This window comes from Sinocyclocheilus rhinocerous, unplaced genomic scaffold (genome assembly GCF_001515625.1).
Source record: "Sinocyclocheilus rhinocerous isolate Xijiao unplaced genomic scaffold, SAMN03320098_v1.1 scaffold708, whole genome shotgun sequence".
Lineage (NCBI taxonomy): Eukaryota > Metazoa > Chordata > Actinopteri > Cypriniformes > Cyprinidae > Sinocyclocheilus > Sinocyclocheilus rhinocerous.
The window spans coordinates 1,491,465-1,507,390 of NW_015635523.1; the positions used below are offsets into that span (position 1 = coordinate 1,491,465).

General features: G+C 37.9%; 1 protein-coding gene across 19 annotated transcripts in view; it reads right to left on the reverse strand.

Moving 5' to 3' along the window:
- Window positions 1-15,926, reverse strand: part of LOC107747009 (disks large homolog 2-like) — a 115,816-nt gene that overhangs the window by 28,459 nt on the left and 71,431 nt on the right. For 13 of the 19 annotated variants that reach the window (XM_016561408.1, XM_016561400.1, XM_016561409.1 and 10 more), the window contains 3 exons: window positions 14,610-14,766; window positions 11,731-11,833; window positions 10,518-10,562 (listed from right to left, as the gene is read on the reverse strand). In XM_016561408.1, the coding sequence (XP_016416894.1) occupies window positions 10,518-10,562; window positions 11,731-11,833; window positions 14,610-14,766 (305 nt within the window). The remainder of the gene's footprint in view (window positions 1-10,517; window positions 10,563-11,730; window positions 11,834-14,609; window positions 14,767-15,926) is intronic. The other 6 variants (XM_016561410.1, XM_016561413.1, XM_016561412.1 and 3 more) reach the window with 1 other exon arrangement.

Below are 15,926 nucleotides of genomic sequence, written 5' to 3' on the forward strand. Positions count from 1 at the left end.
GAGAAGAGAACCCAAAACAATCCTGCAGTGAGGGATGCACTCACCCTGAACAAATCCACTCAAATTAAATAAAAAAAAATCTGCTGAGCACACAAACCTTCAGGAGATGTTTTTTGGGAACATCGTTAGAAATGTTTGATATTCTTTTCTAAATAAAGATCCAACAAAATTTATACATCGAGAGCTATTCGCCAAGGAAGTTGTCAGAAAACACAATGCCGAAATAACAATATCATGCACAGTTATGACATAAATTGCACTTTTCTAAAGTATAACGTAAATATAACCTCAACTAAACCAAATTAAACACAATAAAACACACACACACGTGTTTGCAGATACACTCTCAATTAAACAGAAATGAATCAGCAACAGCAGAGAAACAGAAAAAATGAGGGGCTGGAAGAGAGGATGGAATAAAGGATAAATGAAAGAACGCATGAATGAAAGAGAGAATAAAAAGAGATTCTCACTCTTGAGGATGCTCGCAGACTGCAGCAGCGTGAGAGATTGACCGTTCCCTACACACAAGCAAAGACTGCCACTCTACCACCTCCTCTCACTTCTCTCTCACACACACTCTCTCCTCCAGACCTGCTCTCATTGGCTGGGACTCTAGAGTGGGCGGGGTTGAGTGTCTTACAGTCCTTCCTCCCCCTAAAGTAGTCCAGATCAAAAGCCATGCTGGATTTTCTCTCTTGATGTCGGCTTTGTGTTTTCAATCTGCAGCGCATTAGCTCGCTTAAAGGTAAACATGCCACAAATCCAGCAAATATTTCAGCTTTAACTGTCCTTCAAATCTTGTGGATTCCACAAACATATGAAGGGAATTCATGTACATAAGCAGCAGGCTTGTGAAGTAAACACATGTGAATCGAGAAATCAATTTATTATTAACCGTTGACTGGGGGTCAGATGGAAAGGTAAATACAGATGGATAAAAATACAATTACACAGGTGCAAAAGGAGAGTCTCACAGAGGAAAATAATCTCAGAGGTTGCTCTTATATAGCTCAGATATAGAAGAATGTTTCTTTTTAATGATTAGCCTAAAAGTCCTAAGGAGAAATAAAAATAGCCATAAATCTGAGTATTTTACTATTATATAGAGTTACACAACAGAGCTACAAAATTAAATCATTTAAAAAAAGTGATTAAACACCCTAAAAGTCCTAAGGAGAAATAAAAATAGCCATAAATCTGAGTATTTTACTATTATATAGAGTTACACAACAGACTACAAAATTAAATCATTTAAAAAAATTGATTAAACTATTTTAAAATAAAAAGTGTCAAAAATGAATCATTCAAAAATATAAACTAAAGTTCATCAATCAATTAATCAATCAATCAATTTGATCAGAAATATAGTAAAACCAGTAATATTGTGAACTATTATTACAATTTAAATGAAATATTACTACAATTTATTTAATACAATTTATTACAATTTTCAGGTTCTCAAGAAACAGTGATGCTTTTGTAAAAAATGGTGATACTTTTTTTTTAGGATTCTTTTGTAAATAGTTTTTTTTTGGTATTATATGTCATATGTCTTTGCTTTGACAAAAAAGGAAAAAAATATCTCACTGACCCCAAACTTTTGATAAAATATACACATTTTTCTTTTAATTAATAATAGTAATTTATTTTTTAGCCATAATTTATATCATACTTTATATTGCAGACATGACCATCTTAGCAATTTTTAAAAACTTTTTTCTCAGTAGGAAGCAGACCCAAGCAAAAATCACAATTTGATATCAATTTAATCTCATTGCATTCAAAGAGATCTCCTTTCTTTTTTTCTATCTATCTATCCATCCATCCATCCATCCATCCATTCATTCATTCATTCACTTATATGTGCTAAATCTAAACCTCTGAACTCCAAGACTCTTTTCAGATTCTACTGTAATTCACAAAAATTGTACCTTTCCCTCGAAAAGCGGCAAAGATCTACTGCACATGGAACCTTCTAGACAGATAAAAAGCTTTCAACCCCTGCCTGTCTCAGACCTGCATTTCAAGCTGAGAAATCCGAGGAAGATTACAGGCTGTTTGGGATGATGGATTACCACACGTCCAGAGACAAAGATAAGAAACTGTACAGCAGACGTATGTTCAGAGATTCTGTGCTGATATAATCAAACGTCCAGGTTAAAACAAGTGCATTCAAAACATCTGTCTTGGTTGTTTTGGTTCCGTATTAGCATGCACGCAGTCGGACACATCCAGGCAGACAGCCGCCCTTGCGTATCACTCATACACACACACACACACACACACACACACACGTTTGTGTCAGTCTGCAGTGAGATGCTTTCAGTTAATAGAGGACAGCTTGTATAGTCTCATTAGCTGCTGTGCAGTGACTCCAACATGCCAAATACAGCTCCACCCGCAGCAGGGGAAAAGAGCATCACTGCGCCAGGAGGTACAATCACAACGTGTGAGCTACAGAACTGGCAGTGTGACATTTCCAGGGAAGTAGAGACTGTAAATTAAGCCAGCATCATCTGTAATGTGTCAGTGCACACGTATGCACAAGCTTTTACCTAAATAATGCTACTGTATCTACAGACTGCAGCGCTGAAATAGGAAGACAATGGTGAGCGAAGATTGTAATGATGAGTCTAAAGATGTGGTCAGATTAGTGAAATTTTGTGTGCAAAAGGTCCATTTTCAGTAGTGTAGAGATGTATGAAGCACTGCTCAAAGAGAAGTCATGGACTGTATCTGAAATCGCATACTTCCCAACTATAAAGTAGGTGAAAAACTGTGAAAAGAAACAAATTACTCAAGTTACCTATTATACTATACAGAACGTAAATTTTTAGCAGTCACAAATTCCTTACTCAAAAGAAGTACCTACTCAGAGTACGCAATTTTTGATACAGCCATTTTTAAACCAAGCTGCTTTCTGTTGGTCAGTGTTGCGAATTCACATGGCCAACTTGAATATGAGTGAAATCTGCGTGGTGAACTTTTTTGTCCTCACAGGAAACTCTCGATTGCACAGATTCCTATTGAGATTTTGGTACCACTTTAGTATAGGGACCAGTTCTCACTATTAACTAGTTGCATGGCTATTATCAACATATTGGCTGTTTATTAGTACTTATAAAGCACTTATTCTGCATGACCATATTCAACATCCCTAAAGCCCCGTTCACACCAAGAACGATAACTATAAAGATAACAATATTTGTGTCCACACCAGCGAACGATATCGTCTGTTTATTCTAAACGCATGCTCGTCTGCCACTTTAAATTCTTGAGCTTGTTACAGCAGAATGGATTCTGATTGGCTGTCAATTTTTTATCATTTATCAGCTGGAGAAAAACTGTTTTGAAAGTGATTCCAACGATGTCGTTTCTCTTTGTCTTTATCGTTATAGTTGTGGTGTGGACTCTGCTATTCTTTAATATTGAGAACGATTTTTAGAACTATATCTTTATCTTTATAGTTATCGTTCTTGGTGTGAACGGGCCTTAATCCTCCCCAATACTTAAACTTAACAACTAGGAGTTTATTGGGGCAAAAGTTGTAGTCAATGGTTTGTTAAAAGCGAGAACTGGACCTTAAAATAAAGTGTGACCGAAATTGAAATTCCTATTGAAATGACTGGCATGCAAAATGTTGCAGAGCAACTTTAAATGTGACAACACTTTAAGAGTGATAGAGTGGTGTGAAGATTTGGTCTAAGCGTACATGAGTGTGTGTGTGTGTAAACAGCAGTCCAGGCATGATGGTCATGTATGTTTGAATCCAGAGACTGTGTATCCTCTTGAGAATCTGCCAATAGAAGCTCAGCCAGAGAAACTCAGCCACAGGGTATCTGGAATCAGGGCCAAGCAGTGGCTAAACACTGGCAAAAGTCCACCTCACAGCCCATTAAAGAAATATATACTCCCAAACAACCCAAAGGGGTGTTCTGAAAAACACAAAGTCAAAAATGACAACAAAAATAACTTATATTTTTGTACTTTCTGAAGAAAATGTGATGCTCACTCGTGCAATGCAGGGGTGTTCTATGTGGTTGCTAAGGTGTTCTGACTGATTGTTAGTGTGTTGCTATGAGATTGCTAGGGTGCTCTGAGCGGTTGAAAAGACATATGTGGTTGTCTTTATGATTTTCTGGTCTATGATTCAGGTTCTTACTTCAAAGTCTGTTCAATTCATTTTTCTCACCCGCCAGGTGAAAATTGTAAGCCTGATTGCTTAGAAACGTAATAGCACACCTCTCCTCAACAAGCTGCACGATTTGATGTATAATTCATGTCCAATTCGAGTTATGCACTGAAGTTAATAGTCATGGAATATTAATAATATTCCCGAGGGGAGGAGAGATAACCTTGTGTGACCCTAAAATTACTTCTCAGAAAGTACAGTCCATGACAAAACAGCCAGAATGTGATTATAAATATTATAAATCATGTTCTGGAAAAAATACTTCTCTCTGAATGTTGCCCTTTAAATTAGTAACACAACCGAATTTGCATGAATGTGGCACAATCTGTCAGAACAATAAAACAATAGTACTATAGAAGATTCATTCTCTGTGGAAGTTGTTCAGATGTTTGGACTTCATTAGAAAGAATGAGATGGAGGAGAGCAGAGGTTAGTCATAAATCAGCGGGACACACAATATTAGAGTAAAATACACATTCATAGAGCTCTGGTTATCCAGCTAAATGATTAATGGCCTGTTAGCTGCAGACTGCATTCTCTCTCCACACTCAAACATTAGATTTTTGATGGCACCAGGTTTATCTGAGGGACATTCGATTTATAGAGAAAGCAGATTTCATTAATATTGAAGCTTGTTGACGCACCAAAAAGGTTTTATTAAAAATTCTCAGTGATGAGAAATTCATTGTAGCCTATCCTGTTTGTAATAATGTGTGTGGGTTTATTAAGCGGCCTATAACCACATGTTAGCTAATTCTGTCAAAATGTACCTTTGAGGATGTCCCCAAAGGTACATATTATTCATATTTCATAAATTAGGCTTACTTTTTCTTGTTTTTGTCCTTATTGTTTCCCAAGTCTAAGAAAATATGCTTAAAATTTGCTAGTGTGCTAAGAAAAATGTACTTAATTCAAAGTACATTCTCTGAAAACAATATTTGTATTGGACAACAAATACTGATTTAAGAAAAAGAGTGATTTGCAGTTACATTTTAATTAGCTTGATATAAAAAAAGTGTGTACAGAGTAACCTCAGGTGTTCTTGGCCCGTCATTGGCTGTCTGGCTGTCTGTTGAGTTTAGCGTATGCACACTGGTGATGTCAGTATGTCCCCACTAGTGGCCTCAATCCTGTCTACCAGAAAGCCACATTAACAGAACCACACAAACACACACACAAATGAAAATGTCAGTTCTGAAAAACCTTTTCAAAGCCTATTGTTCTCTGTTTCAAAATGCCAGCTAAAAACTGCAATGTGTTCTGAGAGTAAATGATTTTTGATTTTAAGTCAGCTAGCACTGAGGGACAGTCATTAAAGCATTTTTTGTAGTGATGGTGCTGAAGTATAGAAACAAAATACTGCAATCTGTTCATTCTCTCATGGAAGAGAAAATGGTCTGTCAGTCAATATGTGGATCTGTGTAAGAGTTTCAGTGTATAACCTATTACTGTGAAATTACTAAGGTTCAGGAAGTGTTTGCTGTACCTGAGGGCACTCTGATAAAATCACATGTAATCATGTTTCCCAGAGACCGTACATAAGCTAGCCAATGCTGTCTGACCATGGTTAAATGATCTGTCTACCTTCTCTCTACCTGTTCTGTCTACTGGATGGAGGATATATAGTGTAACCTTTGTAATTGAGGTCATAATGAAAAATCTTTTTTTAAATCTTTTTTCAAAGCATACGTGGCTCTGCAAAACATAAAAAAACCAAGTACCAAGTGCAACTTGGTAATGAACAACAAGATAATGTTTTAAAAACCAAACTCATTGAATCATGCCCCCGACCTTTACTTTAATCCCTAAATAAGTGATTTTCCTTCTTTAAGAGCAATTTCAATAGTAAATGTTATGCAATTCATTTAAAAAATTTTCATTTGTCAATAATCCTATGGAAACGTGTCAAATCATAACTAAATGTATGCGATAACCCCTCCACGGTTTACCAAATGGTCACTCAATTCTTGAGGAGTTTCTGGAATAAAAGAGTCTACTTCATGTTTTGATTTGACAAACTTACTGTAAGAATGTCAACTTAGCTGGGCTATGATTTTGCTTGATTATCAATCCATCTTCAGTATTCTGTATATTTTTGTGTTGCTACACAGTGAGACTGTCGTATTGCAATGACTCGGGGAGTTGCTAATGAAAAGGACCCTTGGAAAGCCCATCTCAGCAGTCCCACAACACCCCTGCAGAAAGTGCAAGCTTGCATTTACCCCTGCACCTTAATGAGCTCAACCTCCCCAGAATCGATCCTGAGAGCATCAGGGGAATTGGATTGAGCCACGGAGAAAAGATCAGCCTAGTTGGAACCACGACTCTATGACTAAATACTCATAACGCTGACTATTGCAAACTTGTAAAAGCGCCTCCGAAACTGATTGTGAAAACCCACAAAACGTCTATACTAAACCGTTTTGCATAGTGGGTGCAGGGCTATATTGCAAACAGAGGAAATTGCCATTAGAATTAAATATTAATGCCAAGAGAATTGATTTTTATGGATTCACAATACCCCTAACAAAAACTTGGTCTGCAAAAGTTCAACATTATCATACAACTCAGCCAAAATTTTGGAAATAATGCAAGGGGGCTCAGAGAAAGTTGGGAGTTACTGGTTCAGGAATAGAACAGAATGTCACAAGTTGTTGGGAGCTGCTCTAGAAACCTCTGATGACTCTGTCTCTTGCCACCATCTGAATAAAAAAGCATCTTCACCTCCTCCATCTGCTAAAGCAGTCCTCAAGACCTTATTTTTGAATGGGAAACCCTATGCACTTGCCAAATTCATTCCCCCAAAGCACTTCTGCCGTCACCTTAACTATGTCTCTACTCCACACATCTAACTGCTTCATATAGGATCTCATCCAATGATATATGCTGGATGGGTGTCAGAAGTTAGAAAATCATTGGTCAGACTCCACTACAGTCTTCAGAATGATAGGAATCTTCTATCTTGAATAATGTATTATCAGTCTCCAGTATGATTATAGCAGGCCTCTGCTGTCTTAAAGTCAAATAACATCAACTGAGGAACAGCAGAGGATCATATAATATCAGAAAGAAGCTAGAATGCTAAAATAAACCATCATGTGTCAGTCATACAGAATGCCTGGTGGTTATTATTTTTAATGGTACAGGACTCTCAATCATGTGTAGTGTTACTTGTCATTTAATAATACATGCATTAACATATACAGTGCTCCCAACAAGCATTTAAACAATTAAGTCACACTTAATGTATGAATGCTATTGAATACCAAGCTGCATCTGCAAACTTAATCAGCAAACAGACTGAATCTGTACTAATATGTTCAAACATATTAGTTTAGAAAACTGTTATAGACCAAAAGTGGTCTGTCTGTGTTTGTGAGTGGGCTAACATGCTGCCATCGTGTGTGTTTTGGTAAGGGTGTGTTGGTTTCAGCAGGGCAGGTAGTTTGGGAGAGGAGAAGGTCAAAGGTGGAAGAGGAGGCGAGGAACGGAGACAGTGAGCAGTGCAGTAAGACAAGCATGGCTGCTGACCCAAACCCTGACCCCTTAATTTAGCTCCTGTAAGAGACCTAACCCTAAAAAAAAAACACCCAGTTTTGTGGCTTTTAGTCCATGTATGTTAGCTCTGAGGCCATATACTGTATATCAGTGGTTTTCAACTCCAGATCTCAGGACACACCTCCCAGAATGTTTTAGTTGTCTCCACTACTTCCATTACACATGAGTTGAATTTTAATTAGCAAGCCATCTAAAATATTCTGGGAGGTGGTCCTGAGGACTGGAGTTAAGAAACACTGTGGGCAAATTTAAATCATAACATACACAGACTTTCTCTTAAATGGACCAAAAATAAGAGTCAAATAGCTATCCAAAAATAGAAGATAAAATAGCCTATAAAGTATATATATAAATAATAAGGCTCCAACAGTGCTACTACTTCTAGTAACTGTAAAATAATAATACTCAATATTTTATACTGAATTGTGCAATTCATATGAATCAGTCCTTCCTTATGCTTGGTTATAACAATTAAATACACACTACTATTCAATAGTTTGGGGTCAGGAATTTTTTTTTATTTTTTTTAAGAAATTATAACTTTTTTTTTTAGCAACATTTTTTTTATCAAAAGCAATGCTATAATCTACTGTTATAAAATTATCTAATTTAAAAAAAATGCTATTCTATTCACCAAAGAATCCTGAAAAACCTATACACAAAAATATTTCTGTTTTCAACATTAATAATAAAAGAAATGTTAAAAGTTCAGCGTGGCTGCTAAAAATTCAGCTTTATGTTGCTTTGTTCCTCCTTTTCTTTAAATAGCTTTGGATAAAAGCATCTGCTAAATGTATAAATGCAAATGCTATCATGGGGAAAAACAAAATATTAAAATATCAAACATGGTAATAATATTTCAAATTATTACTGTTTTTTAATTTGATAAAAAATAATGCAGCCTTAGTGGGCATAAGAGACAAAAACATCCAAAAATACTATCACCCCCAATATAATCTAATATTTATGATTTATCACTGATGTACCTCATTTCTAAGTTCGTTTATATAAAAAATTGCTAAAAGGAAAAATGTAAATGTAATAAAATGTCTCCCAGGATTAAAATCTGGATGTGTATGTACTGAACAGCAGCCGTCTGTGTTGGACGGGTGGGTTAGAGCCAAAAACAAACACAACAGGAGCCGAGGAGTTTATCGAGTGAGGCAGCAGGCAGGGGGAACACAGGATGCACACAGGATTATCAGGAGAGCAAGGTCTCTCTCTGTTCCTTTCCCCTGAATGAGAGGCCCATGGTCAGAGCCGCCACTGGGGCAAGAATGAGACCACGTTCCTCAGCCAGACTGCAGAGAGTTAGATGGAATCTGAGCTGTGAACTTCAGATCTAAGTGCTCCAACTGTCCTGGAGTTCCCATAAGCCTCAAGGGAAGACAAAACAAAGGAACTGTAAAATCAGCAGTTCTAGCGGTCAAGTCTTTAGCTGTGGTCTAGCTCTGTGCAGTCTGTCTGTGTGGTACTGTTCTTGACCCAGGTGCTGATCACTTAAATGGACCAAAAATAAGAGTCAAATAGCTATCCAAAAATAGAAGATAAAATAGCCTATAAAGAATCAATATGCAAGAATTTCAATATGCAATTTATCAAAATTAAAATACTGTTTTATTTTATTAAAAAAATAAAATAAATAAACATATATACAGTGGGTACGGAAAGTATTCAGACCCCCTTAAATTTTTCACTCTTTGTTATATTGCAGCCATTTGCTAAAATCATTTAAGTTAATTTTTTCTCCTCATTAATGTACACACAGCACCCCATATTGACAGAAAAACACAGAATTGTTGAAATTTTTGCAGATTTATTAAAAAAGAAAAACTGAAAAATGCTCAGTATTTAGTAGAAGCACCCCTTTGATCTAATACAGCCATGAGTCTTTTTGGGAAAGATGCAACAAGTTTTTCACACATGGATTTGGGGATCCTCTGCCATTCCTCCTTGCAAATCCTCTCCAGTTCTGTCAGGTTGGATGGTAAACGTTGGTGGACAGCCATTTTTAGGTCTCTCCAGAGATGCTCAATTGGGTTTAAGTCAGGGATCTGGCTGGGCCATTCAAGAACAGTCACAGAGTTGTTGGGAAGCCACTCCTTCGTTATTTTAGCTGTGTGCTTAGGGTCATTGTCTTGTTGGAAGGTAAACCTTAGTTCCAGTCTGAGGTCCTGAGCACTCTGGAGAAGGTTTTCATCCAGGATATCCCTGTACTTGGCCGCATTCATCTTTCCCTCGATTGCAACCAGTCGTCCTGTCCCTGCAGCTGAAAAACACCCCCACAGCATGATGCTGCCACCACCATGCTTCACTGTTGGGACTGTATTGGACAGGTGCCTGGTTTTCTCCACACATACCGCTTAGAATTAAGGCCAAAAAGTTCTATCTTGGTCTCATCAGACCAGAGAATCTTATTTCTCACCATCTTGGAGTCCTTCAGGTGTTTTTTAGCAAACTCCATGAGGTCTCTCTCTGTTCCTTTCCCCTGAATGAGAGGCCCATGGTCAGAGCCGCCACTGGGGCAAGAATGAGACCACGTTCCTCAGCCAGACTGCAGAGAGTTAGATGGAATCTGAGCTGTGAACTTCAGATCTAAGTGCTCCAACTGTCCTGGAGTTCCCATAAGCCTCAAGGGAAGACAAAACAAAGGAACTGTAAAATCAGCAGTTCTAGCGGTCAAGTCTTTAGCTGTGGTCTAGCTCTGTGCAGTCTGTCTGTGTGGTACTGTTCTTGACCCAGGTGCTGATCACATGGCACAAACCTGCAGTTGGAGGCGGGGCCCGGCGTGGGGAGCACAGGGCAAGTTCTGACGGATGAAAAAAGAGAGGACATATCAGTACACACCTGACCATGCTGCCACATCTGTCTCTCTCACCTTATTACAGACTGTATGAGCACACACCTGCAGCTCATGCTATGCACACCTCATATCCCGTTTCCAATATCATAAAGAATATGAATACAATTTAAAGGTAAAGTGTGTCATTTCTGGCGCCCCTAGTGGTGACAGTTGGAATTGGAAAAATAATGCATGTTACCTATAGAGTGCTGCAGGAATTAGTCCTAAAACTCAGTGTTAGCATTTCAAGTACTTCAAGTTCCATCGTTTGGAAGTCAGTGTTTTTTTTTTAATTAGGGTAAATGTCTTAAATAAGGTCTGTCATTAACAAAAACTCAAGATATTCTCACGTTTTATTCTATGACATAAAATACGTTACCTACCTTTTTTCAGCTTTTACTAGTCTTGAAAAAGGCTAATAAGTGGCTAAGTGGGACTACATAAACATCATCATGACAAACATAAAAATGAATCTACATACTGCTTTTACTCACACTCCTGCAAAGTATTCTAACTCAAACGTTCTCAATCTTCTTTCTATTTCAAAATGTATTATTTATATTAAGATGCCATTTATTCCTGTGATGGCAAAGCTGAATTTTCGGCATCATTACTCCAGTCTTCAGTGTCACATGATCCTTCAGAAATAATTCTAATATGCTGATTTGCTGCTCAAGTAACAGTTCTTTTTATTATCATAGCTGAAAAGGGTTGTGGTGCTTAATATTTTGTGGAAACCATGAAAACATTTTTGTAGAATTGTCACATGGAAAAAAAAATGACACACTTCACCTTTAAGTAAGATGAGCCAGTGAAAACATTCTCAGATCCGAAACTACGTTGATGCATCCAACCCCATCTGAATGGGTCACTGGAGTCGAGAGCAGCCAAACCTCCTAACTGACACTTATCAAACATGGCACCTCAACACTCCAAGGGCACATGCGCTATTCTGTAACAGTCAGGAGGAATAATGAGCGCACCGGGCTGGGCTTGGCCTAAAAATGTCTGGGTGAGTTGTGTTCTGTCCTGCCTGCAGCTAAAGGTGACCTCTGCACTTTGAGTGGCTCAGTGAGTAAGAAACATGTGACCTTCAGCGACGATGTTTGGTCAGGAGGAGCTGACGGACACTTACCCTCGGGCCGGTATTGGGCGATGATGGTTACCGTCTGGCCCGCTCCTTTCAGCGCAGCTGCAGCTTGTTCGTGAGTGGCACCTCGCAGATCGATTCCATTAACCTGAAATCAATCACAACAAAGGTAGTTACATCAATAGCATCTAACTGTGAATGATGTTTCATCAATAACGCTCACCAGAAACATTAATTAAATGATCAACAAGGATACAATGACTGTTTGATCATTTATTATCGGTAAAAAAATACAAAGCATGTGATAATAAAAGCTAATTCACCAACTGACTTACATTGATGTCTTAAATTGTAAGCATTAAAAGGGCAGCAATACTGTCAGTACTATTAAAGCTCTCTAACGAATTCAAATTTTAAATTGCTTGACTCAGAAAATGTGGTATCTTTCAGCCTGGAGTGATCTGGCACAAGAAACGCCTGCTATGATCCAGGCGCACAGTTCTTCGGCTCAAGAAAAGCCTACAGTAGAGGATCAGTGGGCGGCAGTACCCTGTAGGCCAGAGTCTGCAACAACTGGACCACAAAGTAATCAGTGTTCCTCCAAAATATGAGTTTGGCTCAGTTTGTGCATCATCTGTTCTATGACCCAATTTGAGCCATCGAAAGTCTATGTTCAAGCAGGTTGGGAATTGCTGTATACTGCTGGCACACAAACCTGGAGCAGGTGTTGCAGCCAAACTGCTGGTAAAGTTGCACTCATTTTTTCTCATTTAAAGGTTTTGCACATAAATAAAAGAATAGTAATTGTGAAAAATCTCTATTAAAATTACATGAAGACTCCAGTCAAATCTGTGGCCTAAAAACTGTTTTATGGTGGCCAACATGTTGAGATCACATGATCAGGCAAATACTATTTCTTTTATGTATCCCTCCATTACTGGACACTTCAACTTGTGGAATAAATGAATCATGGTTGACAACGGTTGTAGTCCTTATGTAGCAGCTTGTTAGCAACAAACATTTTTAAGCACACAGCAGTTTGAGGTACACCACAATTAAAAAGTTTGGGCTCGGAAAGATTTTTACAATGTTTTTTTGAAGAAAGCCTCTGAACTAAATGCTCACCAAGGCTGCATTTATTTGACCAAAATACATTAAATAATAAAGCAATGTAAAGTAATATATAAAATATTGTTTTTATATCATTTTTTATGATTTTTTTTCAGGATTTTTTGATATATTGAAAGTTGGATGGAAAAAACAACTACTGGAAATAGAATATAATAGAATAGAACATTATAAAAATCATAGAAAAAAAATAATACTGATTTCAAACTTTTGAATGGTAGTTTATGGCTGTGCAATTTATGTTTCAAAACAAAATGCGAAAATATCTTCAAGTAATGAAGTAATGTTAACCATAGACCTTATGCTGCTCATAAACTGAAAAATGTCAACTCTCCTTTGGTGTCAAATGTTTCTACAAATGTTTCTCGATGCCTGATTGACTCAATGCCTGTATAACACTGTGACTTGCTGTTTTAGCTAATCAAAAGAGCTTTTCTTAAGTGGTTAGAATTATATTAAGCTAGCAGGCTAAGTTATTACAGCAGATTACTAATCGAAGGCTAAGTGAATTTTTTTTAAGTAATGTTATATGTAAATTAAAATACATTTACATATTTTCATGATTAAAACTAAATGACACAATTTTCTATCATTTCTAATTAGTTTCAGCCAATGGAATCTCTTTGGGGTCCAGGATGGGGTCCGGTTTCTGCTGGGGGGGCCGGATCTGGAGTGACACCAGGTTTAGGAATACAAACAGAAGAAGTCAACATGAGACTACAGCGCAGTGGGAGGGGCAGGTGAAGTGTGTGTTTGTGAGTCTCGGCACACCTGCAGCGTGTCCTAATGCTCATTTAACAGTGTGAACTCAGAAGGTACAACACAGCTATTCTTAGACTCCAAATCAGGCCAGCACTCCATTATCTCTTCCCTCCCTCTCTATTTTTCTCCTCTCACTTGTTCTTTCTTGCTTTTTAATCAGTGTCCTAAGGAGGCAGACCGTGATTGCTCTCGGCTCAAGTGGCACCGAAAGTAATTGCGGCGGGGATCTGGATGGAGGGGTCTGATTACGACCAGCGAGTCCTGATGAAGCTCTGATAAACATAAATGATGAGATCAGCGACAGGAAATCAGCTTGGAGAGCTTCTCGAGTGGATCGCTGATCTGGATTGATTCAATGAGAGCTGTAATTGCGCTGTCAATTAACACGCTGCAAAAAAAGTTACGGCACTGTGTCTGTGCCAAAAACTAAAATTATAATGAAAAAAAAAACAAAAACCTGGTACTGGTGGAGTTTTGAGTGGTGACTAGACGAAAGAAAAAAAAAAGTCTTTTCAGTACAGGTTTGGTAGGGTTCACAGAGTGATGTGATGGCGCCACCTCCTGTTCAGTACAGGTTCTGCACAACTCTGGGAATTTTATATACCAGTTTGAATAACTACCTAAAAACATGCATGATATTTGTTCAAATCAAAACATAATAACTATAAAAAATTAAGAAGCATTAAAATTACTCCAATAAACATTTAGGTATCTTTAATCATGGATGCCCATGATTAGAGGAACTAAATTTAAGTTAAAGATATAAGGTCATTTAAAAACCTAGATTTATCAACTACTAATTTGAATATTAAGGGCAACGTGTGCTTGTTTATGGTGGTTTACATCCTTGTTTTTAACATAGAAAAGCAAAATATGACATCTATTAATTACCTAACCTTAATAAATGCTAAACCAATAAATGGCTGTTTACAGCAAACATTAAGATTAATATACCTTATTATAATCGCTGCAATATTATTTAGCCATTTTACCCTCATGTATACAATTTATGTATTTGCAGGACGTCCACTTACGGATAGGATCTGGTCCCCTCTCCGCAGCTCTCCGCTGAGGTCTGCGGGCCCTCCTGCAAGTATGAAAGAAACGAAAATGCCTTCTCCATCTTCTCCTCCTACGATGTTGAAGCCCAGTCCAGTCGAGCCCTTGTGCAGAACGATCTTCCTGGGCTCCCTGTACACACAGTTCAGATAATACATCAGCTCAGAGTCCGTAGGGCTCAGCATCTCCACTGACGCGCGCTACGCTACTTTGTAAACATACACATGCAATCTACGCGTGCACACACACACGCATCCACACTCTTGGGTCGGTCCAAACGATCTACAATGAAATCGAGCACAACAGCTGACACCTATTGGGCACTGCTCCACTTATGTGCTTTTTGTCCCATTTCTGCCTGGTTTCCTAGAAACGGAGAAGACGCACAGCCTCTCTCTCTCTCTCCTATACACACAAAATCACTTCATGCTGTGTATATATAGTATAATTTATAATAAAACAAAAATGAAAAGTTTTTAAATAAACACACACACACTCTCTCTCTCTCTCTCTCTCTCTCTCATACACACACACACAGTCACTTCATGCTGTGTATATATAGTATAATTTAAAATAAAACAAAATTAAGAGTTTTAAATGTCAGTATAACATGACTGTAAAATGAATTATAATGCCAAACAAATGGCAAAAATATTACTTTATGAGTTTAAATCAGAGTTTGAATCAGAAGCTGTGCTGAAATGCATTACAGATTGTTAAAATGATCCCAAAAAGTCTGATCCACTTAGCTTGGGCCCTTTCAGTTAGTCATATGATCCTGACAGTCGGGGCATCATCCTGTCAAGTGTGACCAATCAAACCAAGAGCTATCTTGAGCTGTGACACTTCTGTCAGATACACTTGAAATGTGGTGGTACACAATCTCCTGAGTTTACAGATGATAATGCAAAGAGACGAGACCCGAGATGGAGCTATTTTAGAACAGAAGGCTAATCCGTTAGCGCGGTCTTCTCTCTGACCTAGTTGTGAGGAGGAGGCAGGCCCTTCCTCTCTCTCTCCATCACTTCATCTCTCTCCCAGTGCGTCTGCTTGGCTCGCCTCGGAGTGATGATGCTCTTCAGGCCATAAACAGAATCTAAGCCAAGCTGCATCCCATGAAATGTGAAAACACTTTGTGGGCATAATCATTATATTTTAAGAGCTTTTTTTTTTTTGGATTTTTCTTTTGTTATTAAAAACGTCAATGTTTTCTCCCGAGGGAAATTGGCAAATGCTTGGTATATCATGAGAACTACAAGAGTTACAAAACTGGGGTTTTGACTGAAATTGTA